A 20106-nucleotide genomic window follows, 5' to 3' on the forward strand; every position below is an offset into this window, starting at 1 on the left:
GTGAGGTTTCAGAGTAACAGCCGTGTTAGTCTGTATTCGCAAAAAGACGAGTACTTGTGGCATCTTAGAGACTAACCAATTTATGAAAGCATGAGCTTTCGTGAGCTACAGATGCATCCGATGAAGTGAGCTGTAGCTCATGAAAGCTCATGCTCAAATAAATTGGTTAGTCTCTAAGGTGCCACAAGTACTCCTTTTCTATTTATAATGTGGAAACAAAATAAAGTCCAGGCCAGTGATATATAAACGTAGTGCCTTAAAAGGGCCAATTTCACAAAGCTGAAAACAGTTATGAGCCAAATCAGCTGGGATGAAGCGCTTAATCAGAAAAATGTGAATGATAATTGGGAATTGTTTAAGAATACATTATTAGATGCGCAAAAAGCTACAGTTGAGGGGGAAGGCTGTATTGGTTAAAAAAAACAACACTGATTTTGAGGGGAAGTTAAGGCAGATATAGCTATATCTATCTACATAAATATAACAAATGAAAGAAAGGGGAAGTAGATAGTAACGAATATAAATCAGAAGCTAGGAATCAGACAGTTGATAAGGGAAGTTCCAGAAGACTGTAAGAAAGCTAATGTTAAAAGCCTTTTGGTCTGACATTCATCCCAATCAAGAGAATGGAGTGGGTGATACGGGACTTAATAAAGAATGAAAGGAGAGTAACATAATTTATGCATACCAACATGGGCTTCCAGTTCCACGCTCAGGGCCAGGTAGGCAGGCAGAGCTTCAGAGTCTCAATGCGTGGATGAGATGATGATGTAGAGAGAAGGGGTTTAGATCTATGAGGAACTGGGGAAACTTTTGGGATTGGGGAGTCTATACAGGAAGGGTGGGCTCCACCTAAACGAAAGTGCATCCAGACTGCTGGCACTTAACATTAAAAAGATTGCAGAGCAGGTTTTAAACTAAGAGATGGGGGAAAGTCGATTGCTGCAGAGGAGCACGTGGATCAGACAGAGACTTCTCTTAGAGGAGAGTCTATTGATAGAGATTCTCTAGGTTTTAGTCAGGAAGAGAGGATGGAAGAGGATAAAGTACGGGCCAGATCAGACGAGAAACATTCACATAAAAAAGAATCTGACACATCAGAAAAGGGTAGACAAATAAACAGTGACAAGTTTAAGTGCTTGTACACAAATGCTAGAAGTCTAAATAATAAGATGGGTGAACTAGAGTGCCTCATGTTAAAGGAGGATATTGATATAATAGGCATCACAGAAACCTGGTGGAGTGAGGACAATCAATGAGACATAATCATTCCAGGGTACTAAATATAACTGAAGGACAGAACAGGTCATTGGGGGGGACGAACGGGAGGGGAGAAGAGTGGCGGCATATGTGAAAGAAAATGTAGAATCAAATGAAGTAAAAATCTTAAATGAAGCCACATGTTCCATAGAATCTGGATGGATAGTAATTCCATGCTCTAATAAGAATATAACATTAGGGATCGATTATTGACCACCTGACTAGGACAGTGAGAGTAACGATGAAATGCTAAGGGAGATTAGAGAGACTACCAAAATAAAGAACTCAATAATAGTGCGGGATTTCAGTTATCCCCATATTGACTGGGTACGTGTCACTTCAGGACGAAATGCAGAGACAAAATTTCTCAATACTTTAAATGACTGCTTCTTGGAGCAGCTGGTACAGGAACCCACAAGAGGAGAGGCAATTCTCAATTTAGTTTGGAGTGGCAGGATCTGGTCCGAGAGGTAACTATGACAGGACTGCTTGGAAATAGTGACCATAATATAAAACATTTAACATTCCTGTGGTGGGAAGATCACCTCAACAGCCCAACACTGTGGCATTTAATTTCAGAAAGGGGAACTATGCAAAAATGAGGAGGTTAGTTAAACAGAAATTAAAAGGTACAGTGATGAGTGAAATCCCTGCAAGCTGCATGGACACTTTTCAAAGACACCATAATAGAGGCCCAACTTAAATGTATACCCCAAATTAAAAAACACAGTAAAAGAACTAAAGAAGAGCCACCATGGCTTAACAACCATGTAAAAGAAACAGTAAGAGAGATAAAAAGGCATCTTTTAAAAAGTGGAAGTCAAACCCTAATGAGGTAAATAGAAAAGAGCATAAACACTGCCAAATTAAGTGTAAAAATGTAATAAGAAAAGCCAAAAAGGAGTTTGAAGAACAGCTAGCCAAAACCTCGAAAGGTAATAACAAAATATTTTTTAAGTACATCAGAAGCAGGAAGCCTGCTAAACAACCAGTGGGGCCCCTGGACGATCTTTTGTAGGTGACAAATCTGAGGAATTGTTACACACTGAAGTGTCACTAGAGGAGGTTTTGGAATTAATTGATAAACTTAACAGTAATAAGTCACCGGGACCAGATGACATTCACCCAAGAGTTCTGAAAGAACTCAAATGTGAGATTGCGAAGTAGTAACTATGGTTTGTAACCTGTCCTTTAAATCAGCTACTGTACCCAATGACTGGAAGATAGCTAATGTAACACCAATATTTAAAAATGGCTCTAGAGGTGATCCCAGCAATTATAGACCAGTAAGTCTAATGTCAGTACCGGGCAAATTAGTCAAAACAATAATAAAGAATAAAATGGTCAGACACATAGAAGAACATAAATTGTTGGGTAAAAGTCAGCATGGTTTCTGTAATGGGAAATCATGTCTTACTAATCTATTGGAGTTCTTTGAAGGGGTCAACAAACATGTGGACAAGGGGGATCCAGTGGACATAATGTACTTAGATTTCCAGAAAGGCTTTGACAAGGTCCCTCACCAAAGGCTCTTAATAAATTAAGTTGTCATGGGATAAGAGGGAAGATCCTTTCATGGATTGAGAACTGGTTAAAAGACAGGGAACAAAGGGTAGGAATAAACGGTAAATTTTCAGAATGGAGAGGGGTAACTAGTGGTGTTCCCTAAGGCTCAGTCCTAGGACCAGTCCTATTCAACTTTTTCATAAATGATCTGGAGAAAGGGGTAAAGAGTGAGGTGGCAAAGTTTGCAGATAATACTAAACTGCTCAAGATAGTTAAGACCAAAGCAGACTGTGAAGAACTTCAAAAAAACTCACAAAACTAAGTGATTGGGCCACAAAATGACACATGAAATTTAATGTGGATAAATGTGAAGTAATGCACACTGGAAAAAATAACGCCAACGATACATACAATATGATTGGGGCTAATTTAGCTACAGCTAATCAGGAAAGAGATCTTGGAGTCATCGTGGATAGTTCTCTGAAGACGTCCACGCAGTGTGCAGCGGCTCTCAAAAAAGCAAACGGGATGTTAGGAATCATTAAAAAAGGGACAGAGAATAAGACGGAGAATATCTTATTGCCCTTATATAAATCCATGGTACGCCCACATCTTGAATACTGCATACAGATGTGGTCTCCTCATCTCAAAAAAGATATACTGGCATTAGAAAAGCTTCAGAGAAGGGCAACTAAAATGATTAGGGGTTTGGAACGGATCCCCTATGAGGAGAGATTAAAGAGGCTAGGACTTTTCAGCTTGGAAAAGAGGAGACTAAGGGGGGATGTGACGGGTATATAAAATCATGAGTGATGTGGAGAAAGTGAATAAGGAAACGTTGTTTACTTGTTCCCATAATATAAGAACTAGGGACCACCAAATGAAATTAATGGGCAGCAGGTTTAAAACAAATAAAAGGAGGTTCTTCTTCACTCAGCCCACAGTCAACCTGTGGAACTCCTTGCCTGAGGAGGTTGTGAATGCTAGGACTATAACAGGGTTTAAAAGAGAACTAGATAAATTCATAGAGGTTAAGTCCATTAATGGCTGTTAAGGATGGGTAAGGAATGGTGTCCCTAGCCTCTGTTTGTCGGCGGGTGGAGATGGATTGCAGGAGAGAGATCACTTGATCATTACCTGTTAGGTTCACTCCCTCTGGGGCACCTTGCATTGGCCACTGTCGGTAGACAGGATACTGGGCTGAATGGACCTTTGGTCTGACCCAGTAGGGCCATTCTTATGTTCCTATATTCTTATGCTTATGGAAAATAGATCCTGTCTAGCTTGTAATGTCATCAAAAACAGATACCAAGTGTGGTTGATGAAGGCAATAGTGTTTGTGTAATAGACTTAGACATTTGACTTGGTATTGAATGCTTTTGATTAAAAAAACTAGAATGGTATAAAATTAACATGGCACACATTAAATGGATTAAAAGCTGGCGTACAGATAGGTCTCAAAACATAATTGTAAATGGGGAAATCATCATCAGACGGGTATTTCCAGTGGGGTCCCATATAGATCAGTTCTTGGCCCTCTGCTATTTAGCGTTTTTATTAATGACCTGGAAGAAAACATAAAATAACTGATAAAGTTTGTCAAACACACACATTGGGGGAGTTGTAAGTAATGAAGAGGACAGGTCACCGAGGCAGTGTGATCTGGTAAACTGGGCGTAGGTAAAGAATATGCATTTTAATATGGCCAAATATATCAATATACAGCTAGGAACAAAGAGTGTAGGCCAGGGGTGGGCAGACTATAGCTCACGGGCCGCATCCAGACCGTCTGACCTTTTAATTCAGCCCCACTCCACGCGGCTCCCAAAAGCAACAGCATGCCCCCCGCCCCAGCTCCTACGCATAGGGGCCTGGGAGCCAGGGGGCTCTGCACAGTGCCCTCTCCCTAAGCACTGGCTCTGCAGCTCCCATTGGCTGGGAATCCACACCCTGAACTCCTCATTTCTGGCCCCACCCCAGAGCCCACACCCCCAGCCGGAGCCCTCACCCCCTCCCGCACCTTAACCCCCAATTTCGTGAGCATTGATGGCCCACCATACAATTTCCATACCCAGATATGGCCTTCAGGCCAAAAAGTTTGCCCCTCCCTGGTGAAGGCCATACTTACTTAACGAGCCACTCTATCCTGGGAACTAGGGATTCTGAAAAAGAGTTGGGAACCATGATGAGTAAGCAACTGAACATGAGCTCCTAATGTGGTGATGTGGCCAAAAGGGCTAATGTAATCTTTGGATGCATACATAAGGAAGACTTGAGTAGGAGTAGAGAGGTTATTTTACCTCTAGATGTGTTACTGGTGTGACTGCTGCCGGAATACTGTGTCCTAGTCTGTTCACAATTCAAGCAGAATGTTGATCAACTGGAGAGGGTTCAGAGTTGAGCTCTGAGAATGATTAAAGAATTCGAAAACATGCCTTATAGTGATAGACTCAAGGAGCTCTAGCTATTTAGTTTAGCAAAGAGGAAGTTAAGGGGTGACTTGATTGCAATCTGTAAGTATCTGCATTGGGAACAAATATTTAATAATGGGCTGTAGATAAAACAGCTGATTCTCATTTAAATTAAAGCTGTTTTATACCACTCTGGCCACAATCCTTCTCCAAACCTTAGTTATCCACCTCTTGCTTGGCCAGTGTAACCTTCTGTTCTGGCCTCCTTGCATATGAATACTCTACCGTTTTCCAATATAACCAAAATGCAGTTGTTAGTTTTCTTCTTTGTCTGCCATTCTTACCACAACCTCCTCTCCTTGAAATACCTTCCTGGGTATCCTCTGTCTCAACTCATGCTGCCTGTCCTTGTCTTCAAGTCTTTGCTATAATCTCATCTCAGCTTCATCTCTGATTTTGTCGTCTTTCTTTCTCTCTTGCTCCCTATGCTCCTTCCAGTCCTATGACTCTTTACTCCCAGTTTTTCCTATTTCAGATCCTGCTAATGCCTTTGACGCTTTCATTTTTGAAGAAATGGGATATAACCTTTTTTTAAAAGTGTATGGAGGGGTTAATTTGGCAGCACAGTTGTCAGGGAAATACAGCATTTCAGCAGAGAATATAGAACATATTTTTGGTGCTTTAATATACAATTAGACAATTAATTAAAATAGATAACATTTATTAAAAGGACCCAGTTTCCATTTCAGGGAAGTTGAAACAAATAGCGAGTAAAATGTTTCTTTTAAGAACAATGTAACAAATTGATAGAGCAATAGAGCTTTTATGGGACGCCTCCAAGACTGTGGAACAAAATCCTGTGGCATCTGAGCACTACTACAAACATCACATTGTATATCAGACATAAAAATAATTTTTGAAAAACATTCAAATATAACTTTCCATCTGAGAGGTGAGAAGGAGAGAACCATACATGGTAGTCATGTCACTTAATGAACTCCTGGAAGGTGATCAGATACCGATGGTTGGAGCTGGATAAAGACAATCCAGGCCCCCTTGGCAACTTGCGACAGGAGGCCCCAATATTTATGCCCCTGTGTTCCTTTCCCCACGTGGACTGGGGGGGACGGGGATGGTCCATTTAATCTCCCAGAGAGGCAGAAGCATGAACTCTTTCTCCTTCCAGGAGCAGTATCAGGAGCTTCCTCCCCTTGGAAATAAGGAGTGAGGAAGGTGTCCTACCATGCTCTCCTACCATGGAGAGGCAGAGTGCCAGCAGGGTGCTCCACCCAGTATTTAGGGTGTATCTGCTTGGGTGGGTGGACCAGAACAGTCCTGCTGCACTCTTTCCCCCTCTTGCCAGACACACACAGTCCTCTGCAGGAATGGTGTTGTCTGGGCCCCCCAGAACAGTAGGTCTTGGAGGTAACACCCCATTGAGGTGCATGGGGAAGTTCACACAATTCTGAGCTATTGTTTTAGGCTGTCAGTAGATGTAAGACATCATTGTGTTTGTTACATTTGAGTCATGTTTTCAAGCTTTTCTTCACAACCATCAGGACTATAAACTTATTTTTTTAGAAAATGAAAGCTGAGATTCTGATAACACTGGAATGCTAGGTGTGGGCCTATAGTGGCTATGTCTTAATATTGTCCTGCTCCTACTGGGACCCAGGAAATGGGCGGACGCCTGCTCACTGCTAAAAGGTCCCCACCCCCACCCTATGGGGGGGATCCACAGGACCTGGAAGCCAAGTAATTCCGGGGGACAACTAACAAAATAACAGGAATAGGAAGGAGGTCAAAGGGTCAAACAAAGGGAATCTTGTCCTGGTGATGGGCATGGTGTCAAAACCTGAACAGAACAGAACTAATCATTGCTTCAGGTTGGTAGGCTCTTGTTAAAGGGACATTGGCAATTAGAAACCACTTTAAATTTTTGTTAAAATAGTCTACATACTCTTAAATCAACATGCCAACTTTTTTAGGTTTACTATAACAATTTCATGTTTGTAAAAATGTCTTTTTCCTCCTTTGGTGTACAAAACACCAGCTACATAAACAAGGGAAACTAAGGCCACAAAGGAAATAATGAAACTAAGTATCAACAAATGCACAATTAAACTGAAATTAAAGGTGTTTTCTCTAATCTTTGCTACAATAATCATAGGTGTGCTTGGGAGGATAGGGGGCAGGTAAATGTTCAGATACAAATGTGTTTTTAAAGTTGATGGTGCCCCTCTATCTTTGGTTTAATTTCTTGCACCTCCATAGTGGGTGGGAGTGTGATAAAGTACAAGATTATGTGCTCAGAGACTCATCTGGGTCTGTATTTTAGGAGTGTCAGGTTGAACTTTGAATATATTTTCCCCTTCTTTAGCATAAGCTTTTAAAATGAGTATGAGCATGTTCTGCTGTTGCGGCATTTGTTGGATGCTGCTATATCTGCATTCAGAGACCATGTTTAACACCATCTGCTGTAAGTGCTGAGAATCTTAATACAAAAAAGGTGACAAATTTTGAGTGCAGTTGTTACATGTAAAAAATATGGTTATTTATCTTACTGTAATTGTGGTTCTTTAAAATGTGTTGTCCATATATAGATTCCATTCCTGGAAACTCAAACAAGACTAATGATCTTGATAGCACCAGCTTGGCCCAGGCAATTCTGGTTCCCAGCCTTCATGAGACTTTCAATTTAGCCTCCAGTAACATTGCCAGTGAGTCCAAACATTGTCTTCCTGAACAATGAGAATGTCTAGTATCCAAATTTGGCCTCTCTACTTCTCACATTCTGGATGTTGACAATCATTGAAAGAGCTTGTTCTAGAGATTTCCAAAACATTATCCTACAAAATAGAAAGGATGTTACAAGGTTCACATACGCTGCAAAGTAGAAAAGTTCTCCTTATTGGCAGAGCAACATCATATTTCTCCAACAGCAGCAAACATTCCTAAATATCTGGACTATTTAATGTTGATAAAAAGATCAGGGTTTTTTATCAGTTCTATAAGACAGCTCTATCAGGGCACCATCCTCCTGTTCAGGATTTCATCCCAATTTGGGGGGATTTCTTAAGGGACTACTACATGTATTCCCACCAGTGTGGGAGCCTTCACTCTACTGGGATCTCAGTGTGGACTTAGGTGGGTTGATGGGTCCTCCCTTTGAGTTGTAGCATCATGTTCCTTACACTATCTTTCGGACTTCTTAGTGGCAGTCACCAGCCGGTAGGATCGGGGAATTGCCTGCACGCATGGTAACCTTTTTTTTGTGCATATAGGGAGGCTATGCGTAGGCCCCATTCAAAATTTCTACCCAAAGCTGTTTTTGACTTCCTCCTAAACCTCATGATTCATCTACCAGTGTTATTACCCAAGCCCCACTCCAACCAAGGGCAGTCTAGACTACACTCTTCAGATATACACAAACCCCTTTATCTTTACCTGGATAGAATTAAAGTCATTTCGTATTTCACTTACATTGTTTGTTGCCTTTGTGGGGAGAATGAAGGGCCAAGCCATTTCATCTCAAAAGTTGTGTAAGTGGGTCTCAGGTTATATTAAGATATGTTATCAGTTAGCTAGTTTAGATCCACCAGATCAAGTCAGGGTTTATTTCACTTGAGCTCAGGCAGTTTTTCAGAATTGTTCAGTCTCAGAAATATGTATAGCAGCTACACCTCTACCCCGATATAACGCTATCCTCAGGAGCCAAAAGATCATACCGCGTTATAGGTGAAACAGCATTATATCGAACTTGCTTTGATCCACTGGAGCGCGCAGCACCCTCCTGGAGCGCTGCTTTACCGCGTTCTATCCGAATTCGTGTTATATCAGGTCATGTTATATTGGGGTAGAGGTGTACTTGGGGATCAATTCATACTTTCTCAAAACACCATTCGTTGATAGGAGCTTCTAGACTGAATGTCTTCTTTGGCAGAGCTGTTTTACAGGTTTATTGCTTGTGGGCCATAAAGAGTGATATATGTATGGGCAAGCATTCAAAGAAGAAAAGTTGCTTACTTTAAATAACTTTTTTTTAAAGATGTGTTTTCCATATGTATATTCCACAACACACCGTCCATGCCTACTTCTACAGAGTTTTATAACATTTGGATTCTGTATTGGTGAAGGAACTGTGAGGTTGGTTACCTTCTCTGTGCCCTTTGTGCTCTTGGGGAGGGTGGACACCAATGCATGCTGCTGGTCAAATGATTCTGATCTCGAGTTCATATGTACCAAAAGTGTAATATATATGGACAAATGCTCAAAGAAGATACAAACATGCTTACTGTTATAATTTTAAGGATTTTTAGCAGATTTTGCTGAGCTGCATGTTTTAATCTCTAAATTAGGAGGGCAAGTTTTAATGGCTATAAATAGTTACAAGATCATAGCCTCTTCTTCCCACCCCCTTTCAGTAGCTCTATAGTTCATAAAGATCCTCACTTACACTCCCCATTCTCCTTCTAGAGCCTATGCTGTTGTGATACTTGATCTAGCAGAAAGGATCAAGGGGCTATTCCCTTCAGAACTCCTTAACACCACTCTTTGCAGTGACCATAGTCTTTTGCTGCTAGGCAGAATGGCACCTAGAGAGTAATTACGTTTCCCTTTGCCTAAAGTACACAGTCCCTCTGTGTTTCAAAGTCTCTTCTTGGCGTCTGAACTCTGATCCCATCAAGCTGAGTGATTTAAAAGTAAGCAGTTATATGAAAGCAAGCTATTTTCAGTTTGTGGAGAAACTTCCTTGTTAAACAACTTTTTCTTTTCGTTTAAAGAAAATAAAATTTTGTACCTTCAGTGTTGCCAGATGCTTTAGTAAATTACAAGGAAAAATGTGTGGATGTCTTTTTATGGGCTTGATCCTGTAACATAAAGCACTGCACATGTGCATGACATCATTGAAGTCAGTGGGAGGCCACTAGTGGAAGAGTGTCTGTGCTTGCCAGTTCTGTTTGCAGGGTTAAAGTCTGTTGTTTTTATTTGTACTACTGTAGCACCTAAGAGTGGGACACTGTTGTGCTAAGTGATATACAGCCACAGATCAAAAAGACTGTCCTTGCCTATGTTGTGTGAGATGGTACTCTGGCAGATCAATTAGGAAGTGTGCTTTTCTGATTTTTCTCATGATCCTAGCGTGGTTTAAGATATGGTGATAATTATACTTTTAAACAGAAGCTGCATACTTTGCCTCAACTCTTTTTTGAATTGTTTACATTATTGCTATTATCCTATCTTGGCTTTCTCTACAGCCTTTCTCTTGGGCTGTAAGGTGACTGGGGGATTCTGAATGTATGAACATATAGTGTATGTAAACAGTTGACCTGGAACTTTTCCAACTGTTGAGAGTCAAAGGTAGTCCTTTATGTTTTTAGGATGATTTCGTCTTCATGTGTGACAACGATTAGGGTTTGGCTCTGGGTTCTAGTGCCATCGTACTTCATTTGTCTGGGTGCTTTGACTTCATGTGTCTTTATTCAGTGATCATTTGCATTTTTTCCTTATAAATTGTGTGTAAATATCTTTAAAAGAAATTGAGAAATGTAAATACAAATACTTTATTATGGCTGTGACTTTAACTTGTGTCTGTATAGTCACATAATATCTGTGCAAGTTAGCACATTGCAAATACTAAGAAATTAGTTGTGAAAATATTTTATGTACTCAGTGGGGACCAAATTAAGGTGAACTATAAATCTGAATTTCCTGACTATTTTTTTTGTCTAAAGTCTTGATTATAATACTGTGTGGAGGAACACATTGTTCCCTCTTGTGGGAGAGGATCCAGGAGGAAGAAAATCCAGCAGAAGAATTCTTTTTTGGAGAAACTTAGAGATAATGAGTTGTTGAATCTTCTGCCAAATCTTGGTATTTGTTATCAATTCACTCCATTTAATACCTAGTATTTTCCTAAGGCATTCGCTGTTATAGGCATTGATACAGCTGTCTATACCTCCAGTGCAGTGGTCCACAAACTGTAGGGCATGCCCCCCAAGGTGGACACAGAGGAACATTCAGGGGTGTGTGGCAGGGCCTGGGCCAGCCCCCATGCAGGATGAGGAGGGAGCGCCAACCCTACTCAGCCCCCCGTCTCAGCTCCTGGCCGTGCCTCAACCCCCAGCTGCAGGTTCTCTCTGAGCCATGGCCCCACTCCCATCCCCAGCCTTGGCCCCCTTACTCCTGTCTGTGGCTTAAGCCTCTTTCTCTCCCCCCATCACAGCCTTGCTCCCAGCTATGGGTGTGGACCAGGAGTGGGGGGGGGGGGAATCACAACGTGAAAAGTTTGGTAACCATTGCTCTAGTGGATTTTCAGCTTTCACATCCATATGTTGAGGTAGAAATAACAACTGAAATGAAGATTCATAATTTGGTCTTTAAATTGTAGTTGTAGGTGTTATATTAGATTAAAACTTCCAGCGTTTCAGACATGTGGTTTAAAACTCTCAAGAAATGTAGGAGTTAGTGAAAATAGTTATACTTCATATGTAAATTTTTTACACTTTAAACCTTTACTCTTAAGTCTTCAGAGCTTACATGTTTTTTAATTGTTTTTCTCTTTAGAAAATAAATGAATGCTAATGGGACAGCCGTTTCCCTGAGGTTCAGGTTTTCTGGCTGGCTGCCATGATGGGTAAGTTACCTATAAGTGGAATCCAATTAAACTGTTACCTTGGCTTAATTCCTTGTGAAAAGAACAAGACCACTTACGTAATTAACATTTTTTATGCTGGAAATGCATGTCATGGCTTTGATAGTGAAATTTGAATTGAGGCTTGCACTTAAAGCAGACATTCAACCAGTTTGAATATGAAAAATATTGCAAATTGTTGACAAAATTACAGCACTTACTCTGTGGATATAGAATAAATTTAAAAGAAATTGAAAAAAGTTAAAGTATGGAAATGTGCTGTTAGGATACACAACACTCACTCTTTAATGACACCATGGGTGGGGGGCAAAATCTTTCTTTAAAAATGATTTTAATCTAATCTGAGACTACAAACACTCAAATGCCTTAATCATAAGCACATTTGATGCCTAGTTTCACTACAAGGTGGCGTAAAGGCTGTCTAGATGTCCTAACTATGCATTTCTGTACCTCAAAATGTTTGGATTTTTTGTTACATTTAACCTGAATTTTTGGGGTTTATGATGGATGATTAGTTTTTGGAATGATTACACCATCCCAATTTTAACCTAAAATACTGATATATGCTCTCAACCGTAACTTTATTTTAGTGTATTCTTTGTCTGGGAATTATGATATAACTGATTTTTGTGTGTGTTGGTCCTAATCTGATACTTTAAAAAAAAACAAAAAACAATGAGACAGGATTGTTTAAGAATATAGTGCTTTTCATGCTGCTAATGTTTCTGCACACACTGAAATTTGTAAGAACAGGGATTTTGTCAAATTATAACATGCATTAGATGTTAAATTGCATTTAGAGTCCTCAAGCTAAAACTTAATTTCTTATTTTTATCAAATACAGTGGTTTAACATGCTTCTTCATTATAAGTAGGGCCCCTACCAAATTCAAAGTCCATTTTGATCAATTTCATAGCCAGAGGGTTTTTAAATTGGTCAATTTCATGTTTTCAGATATTTACATCTGGAAATTTCATGGTATTGTAACCATGAGGTTCCTGATCCAAAAGAGGGTTGTGGGAGGTTGCAAAACTGATATAAGTTGGTTGCGGGATTGCCACCCTCACTTCTGCATTGACTTAAGAACTGGGCTTTGCAGGCAGCAGCCACAGAGCTTCCTGCAGCTGGGGGAGATTCCTGGAGGTGGGTCTGATCTCCCCTGTGCTTCTGGGAGTGCCCCCACCATTCACCTTGCTCCAGCTGCTAGTCTTCTGGGTTGGCAAGGGATGGGATTACTTCTTCCTCTGCACGGCCGCTCTCAAGGGGAGGTCATACCCATGGAGCACTGAAAATCCATGGGTATCCGCTTTATAGCTGCGGGTATCCACAGATGTGGATATCCCTGGACCATTTTTGCAGATAGCAGCATACATGCAGATACAAATTATGTATCCGTGCAGTGCTCTGATGGTAAGAGCTGGGTGGGCAGCTGTGAGGAACCACAGTGCAGACCCTCCACCTGCCCTTGGCGAGGGGCTTGAGGGGCATGGACACAGACAGGGGGCTGCTTGGGCCCCCTGTCCAGGGCAGGTGGAGGGTCCGCCGTGGCTTCCCACAGCTGCCTGCCTGGCTCTTACCATGGCCGGGCAGCAGCTCCAAGCTACCTCCCTCTCCCCTGCATAGCCGGGTCAGGGAGAGATGTGCTATGGGGAGCCTGTGTCCCTCCACCTGCCCTGGGTGGGGGGCCCGAGCAGCCCCAGGCCTGTGTCCCTGCCCTCCAGGCCTCTGACCCAGGGCAGGTGGAGACACTTAGGTTCCCCATAGCTGCCAGTTCAGCTCTCCCCAACGTGGCTCCAGGTGGGGGAGGGGGGTGGCGGCTCGGAGCCGCAGCCTGGCCACGGCAAGAGACAGCTGTTGGGGGCCACGGCGGACCTTCCACCTGTCCCAGGCAGTCCTCTCCTCATGCCTGGTGTGCGCTACTCTCTCAGTAGCTGGTAGGGGAACCCGGACGCACTCTCTCCACTGTTTTCCAGTCCAGGGACCCTCAACCCAGCAGCTCTGGCCTTTACTCTCCCAGCCCTTACTGCTCCTTCCCTGGACTGCTTCCTGCTCTTCCCCCTTATGTCAGGGAGTACAACTGCAGGTTTCCTCTCCTGAAACCTACAAATTTCCTCTCTATAGACCTGCTGAGCTCCTCCCCCGACCTGGACTTCATCTGCAATTAGGCCCTAGCAGTCCCTATGTTTCCTCCAGGTGCAGCCTAAGGTTAATTGGTCTAATTTCAGGCTTCGTGGGGGGGGGAACCCCATCACACTTGGTATTCTTCTTTGAGTAGTGCTCCACTTCAGGATTGTGTGCCCATCTGACTGTGTGCCCATCCATATGCTTTTGATGGGAGATTTTTGGGAACAGTGCCTGTTCGGCCCATGCATGCAACCTTCTCATCCTTTTGTCCCATACCAAGGTCATATAGGGCTGCCCAGGCAAACTGCCCTCAGTTCCTTCTCAACCACCTTCAGCTTGAGGCAGAACATCAACCATGCCCACTTTACTCAGACTTAATTTCTAGTATAGTTTTAGTTTAATAGTTTCTTTCCCCTTTTGTTCAATTTCCCCGATTGAAGGTTGATTCTGAACTTCTGCTTTGGGGTATGGCAGGATCCCCAGGGTTTAAGCAGAGTGTCTCCTGCCAGCAAGCTATCCCAAATCAATGACCGCCATTCTTGGTTCCTCTGCTATTTGGGAGACACCCATCTGCCCCAAGAAGTGTAAAATATGCTGCTCCTTCAAAACCAGATCTTGGGAAAACAGGAAGATCAAATTATTGATAAGGGAGTAAGCCCTAAGACTAGCTTCTGACCCAGGCTCTGAGAACCCTTCTGCACACAGGCCTCTGAGTACTCTTTATGCCTCGTAGAATTCAGGATCCCTGTCACCAGGAGTCTCGAAGGATCCAAGTGTTGCTACCCTGTCTGCCTCCGAGTCTTGGTGACCAGCTCAGGAGAGGCAGCACTTGTACTGATGTCTGCAGTAAAAAGAGCTTCATTTCTAAATCTCAGGGTACCAACAAGGAAAGTAGGAATACTAGATGTCTTAAGAAATCTTGGTCAGCACCTGATAAGTAAAGGAAAAAAAAACTGTCAGACACAGATGAACACAGTTTGTTGGGGAATAGTCAACATGCTTTTTGTAATGGGAAATCATGCCTCACCAGTCTACTAGAATTCTTTGAGGGGGTCAACAAGCATGTGAACAAAGGGATCCAGTGGGTATAGTGTACTTAGATTTTCAGAAAGTCTTTGGCAAGGTCCCTCACCGAAGGCTCTTAAGCAAAGTAAGCTGTCATGGGATAAAGAGGGAAGGTCCTGTCATGGATTGGTAACTGGTTAAAAGAAAATAAAGGGTAGGAATAAATGGTCAGTTTTCAGAATGGAGAGAAGTAAATAGTGGTGTCCCCCTGGGGTCTGTTCTAGGCCCAGTCCTTTTCAACATATTCATGAATGATCTCGAAAAAGGGGTAAACAGGGAGGTGGCAAAATTTGCAGATGATACAAAACTACTCAAGATAGTTAAGTCCTAAGCAGACTGTGAAGAGCTACAAAAGGATCTCTCAAAACTGGGTGATTGAATTTCATCTGCCGTATTGTTGCCCAATGTTGATAAATGCAAAGTAATGCACATTGGAAAACATAATCCCAACTATACATATAAAATGATGGGGTCTAAATTGGCTGTTACCACTGAAGGAGATCTGGGAGTCATTGTGGATAGTTCTCTGTAAACATCCACTCAATGTGCAGCGGCAGTCAAAAGAACTAACAGAATGTTGGGCATCATTAAGAAAGGGATAGATAATAAGACCGCAAATAATATATTGCCTCTATATAATTCCATGGTACTCCCACATCTTGAATACTCCATGCAGATGTGATCGCCAAATCTCAAAAAAGATACATCAGAATTGGAGAAGGTTCAGAAAAGGGCAACAAAAATTATTAGGGGTATGGAACGGCTGCCATCTGAGAAAAGATGAATAAGACTGGGACTTTTCAGCTTTGAAAAGAGATGACTAAGAGGGGATAAGATAGAGGTTTATAAAATCATGACTGGTGTGGAGAAAGTAAATAAGGAAGTGTTATTTACTCCTATTCATAACACAAGACCTAGGGGCCACCAAATGAAATTAATAGGCATCAGGTTTAAAACAAACAAAAGGAAGTATTTTTTCCACACAATGCACAGTCAACCTGTGGAACTCCTTGCCAGAGGATGTTGTGAAGGCCAAGACTATAACAGGGTTCAAAAAAGAACTAGATACATTCATGGAGGATAGGTCCATCAATGCCAGAAGCTGAGAATGAGTGACAGGGGATGGATCACTTGATGATTACCTGTTCTGTTCATTCCCTCTGGGGCAGCTGGCATTGGCCACTGTCGGAAGGCAGGATACTGGGCTAGATGGTCTGACCCAGTATGGCCGTTCTTATGTTCTTAAGAAGGCTCCAGAGACCTCAGTTCCACTGAAGCTCCCAGTCACTCCAGTACCCTGAGAACATCTAAAATGTCCCTTAAGAGCCATACTATGAAATGGGACTCTGTACTGAGGACTTCAACTGCAGATGGCCATATCCAGTTTAGAAATTTTATGTCAGAGAGGTCTACACCATTGTACCCTTCCATATCCCCGGTGTGATGGGTTCCCTCTGGGGTGCCACCTAGAACTGGGGTACCACTGAGCCCACCCTGACCCACCAGACTGGGCTCCCTTTACACTGTAGTGCTGTGACAAGCTGCAAAACCCCCTCTAGCCTGCACTTTCACCAGCATACATACAGGTAGGGACACACTAAGCTGCGGTTACATGCAGTTAGGTTCTCTGACCAGCCCCTGCATGGAAAGGCTCCAGCTCGGGTACCTCCCAGCTCCTTAAGCACGTAACCCCTCCCCCAGAATATAAACCCAAAATTATACCATCTTGCGCTGCACAGAGGACTACAGCTTAAGCTCATAAAATTCACCCCCTCCCTCAGTGTGGAGAGGAATATGCAACAGCCTTCTTCCCCCCGAGTTAGGATTCCCATACACTAGTTTCGATAATGCAAAAACAAATTTATTAACTACAAAAGATAGATTAAGTGATTATAAAGCAAGCAGATCAAAGCAGATTAGCTAGCAAATAAACAAAAAATGCAATCTAAGCTTAATATACTAAATAGGTTGGATATGAATAGCAGATTCTCACCCTAAGTGAGGATATAAGCAGGCTGCAGATTCTTAGGGGCAAGCTGCACTTGCTTCCATTTTGGAACCCCCAGGTGTTCCATTCACAGGCTAAAAATCCCTTTAGCCTGGGTCCAGCGCTTCCTCCAGTTCAGTCTTCATTCCTCAGGTGTTTCCAGGAGTCTTCTTGGGTGGGGAGTGAAGAATCCAGATGATGTCATTCCCCTGCCTTATATAGCTTTTGCATATGGTTGGAACCCTTTGTTTCAAAGGTTGCTTCCCATGCCAGTCAGTGGAAAAATACTGACATTCCAAGATGGAATCCAGCACCAGGTTACCTGGTCATGTTTCCCTGTAGAGTCACAGCAGCCATTTCCCACAGGCTGTTGAGAGCCTTCACAGGAAGGCGCACCAGATGGGAGATAAGCTTCTCCTAAGGCCTATTGTTTCTTCCTAATGGCTCATTTAACCTGAATGGGCCCTTCCCAGCCAGCCATCTAGACTGAGAGCATTTTGCCTAGTGGGAGATGCCCAGGAATAGCTATGTGTGAAATAGATATAGTCAATATTCGTAACTTTGGATACAAAAATAATACATATTCAGCAAACCATAGCCTTTCCAATGACACCTCACATGCCTTATATTGCATAAAATACATCATAATCATGATATAATTATATCATACTAATATCACTATGAAGAATATGGGGTGCAGTGTCACACCTGGTCCTTATACCATCATCTCATACCTCTGTATCATACTATCGGAGTCTATCCCTCATATCAAGTGTTTGACATCCATAGCATTCATACACTCAACACAAGTACCTACCTTGGTACCAAAGCCGTTCTCCACCAGACCTCATTTAACTCCCTCCTACATACCACCAGTACCGCAGGAGTTTAGACACTCAAAAACCTGCTTGTCTACACTGAGCTAGAATCCTTGTTACTTACTGGTACCGGACAGCTGTCTGCACAGAGATGCTCTTGGTCGCTCACTCCACATTTTTTCATTGGAACCACCTTGTTTACAGACTTGAACCATCCAAAGTGAACAGTTATCACCAACTCTGGATTATATTGAGGATGACTCTTCCGACTCTCAGATTTCAGTACAGCATTCTCCTGTTTATCCTCCAAGACATCATTTTTCTACCTTGACCCCTGTGCACCTGATATCAATAGTGGATGCCTCCTCCTATGCTCTCAGGGCTCCTAGAGTAACCTTGCTGGGACCCCGGGTCCTTTATCACCAATAGTTCATTAGGGCCCTGAATCGCTGTCATAGGGCACATATGCAAAGAGAGCTTCTCCCCAACCTCTACTTCCACGGTCTCAACCAGAACCACTGGAGGAGACCTTCAAGGAGCAGGAAGCAAGGGCTGACCAGGAGGTGACACCTCACACAATTGTATTGTTGTCATTGCCTGGCGAAGCTGTACTGCCTCCACCACCTTCCATGGCAGATGACTTCAGGTAGTTCAGCAACTGATGAAGCACATCGATGACATGCTTCAAATCCTTTGATCCAGGTCCAGGATTCTCATCATAAACTCCACCATAAATCATAGTAAAGAGCAAGTGTGCATCAGTTGGCTTGCTTGAGAGTATTGCAGTAAGAAGCAGATCTGCTTTTAATTTTTCCCTTGGTAGGAAAATTTTAGAGGCTTTATACCATTATTATGAATGCAGATTTTCACTATTGGTTAGTTCCAAGTAAAAGTTTTGACCTGCCTATTTTGACAGGTTTCAGAGTAGCAGCCGTGTTAGTCTGTATCCTCAAAAAGAAAAGGAGGACTTGTGGCACCTTAGAGACTAACATTTATTTGAGCATAAGCTTTTGTGAGCTACAGCTCTGTAGCTCACGAATAAAGACTGTAAACTAGATTTAAATTATTTGAATGTATCGAATCATCAACCTTCATCCCACACAAACTCTTGGGTAGCTCATTACTGCTATTGGCTAACAATAACTACATTTTTAACATCTTCAGTTGTGTGCAGACATTTACAATTGTGGTGTTACTGCAATCATATGGTACTGTTACAATATTTTATGACAATTCTTGCGGTACTAAAGACAGGAAATGGTATTTTTGAACTTGCCAGTGTTTTTATCTTTAAATAAATGAATTTACTGTAACTTGATTTTTATTTTTGAGTTCAGTTTGATCAATGAGCAATAATAGATGATTCATATTTATTAGATTCATATTTATTATTTAGAGCTCTGTGAATCTCAAAAATGCGTCCCTTCCACGAACAGAAATTGATCCAATAAAAGATATTACGTTACCTACCTGGTCTAACTAATTTTTAGGCATTCATGGCCAAAGGTCTTTGGATAATTTAAAAAAATTAAAATCTGGATTATATTTACTATTTACATTAAACAGTTGTTTACACATTATACAGGTTTGTATTTTATTCTTTTCAACCACTTTTTAGTGTTCAGCGTAAACCACAGCTTAAAAGGACCGTGACAGTGAAATATTAAGTTGCTGTAAATCCCAGTACAAGTTATTTTAAAGAAGAGAGAAGTTAGCTAGATGAACATGGAATCGCTGTTATCCCCAGCTCTTCCTTTCCTTGTGTAAGGTGGTGATGGCATAAATGAACAGTATCAGTTGCAAATACTGTAGTTGAGGAGTCACCATTCATATTTGTCAGTGACATCTGACTTAGCCCTGACACCTCTTCAAGTGAGAGCACATTATTCTTGCTTGCTTCCTACTTCTGCAAAATTATTATAACAAAATTGCATTTCACAAGAATGCTTGTCAAGGATCATAAAATTGAATCTTTGAACCTGGCATTCATTTATGCATAGGACCAATGCAGCCATTAATATTTAACTTTGATAACCTAATAGAGTTCTTCCACAGGGTTAACTGCAATGATTGGCATTCTATTAAAACATTAGAGACTCTGTTGTTTCACCTTTTGAAGGACTGATGGGGTCATTCATATAGTTGTTTGACTTTGTATTGGCCTCAAAGGAGGGTTATGCACATTTAAAATGTGAGTTTCCAAGAGGAACTAAGTTTTAATATATGTAACTGTTCTCTCCTTTCTACCAATCTCCCAGGCTTTCCCTGCTGTGCAAACGG

The 20106-nt window shown here is 41.9% G+C and overlaps 1 protein-coding gene across 1 annotated transcript in view; it reads left to right on the forward strand.

Moving 5' to 3' along the window:
• The window catches only part of MAP3K2 (mitogen-activated protein kinase kinase kinase 2), an 85490-nt gene that overhangs the window by 26663 nt on the left and 38721 nt on the right, over positions 1 to 20106 (forward strand). The window contains exon 2 of the mRNA XM_077830290.1: positions 11745 to 11814. Coding sequence (XP_077686416.1) covers positions 11808 to 11814 — 7 coding nt within the window. The 5' untranslated portion in view covers positions 11745 to 11807. The remainder of the gene's footprint in view (positions 1 to 11744; positions 11815 to 20106) is intronic.

Source organism: Eretmochelys imbricata, chromosome 11, assembly GCF_965152235.1.
Source record: "Eretmochelys imbricata isolate rEreImb1 chromosome 11, rEreImb1.hap1, whole genome shotgun sequence".
NCBI classification, from domain to species: Eukaryota; Metazoa; Chordata; order Testudines; family Cheloniidae; genus Eretmochelys; species Eretmochelys imbricata.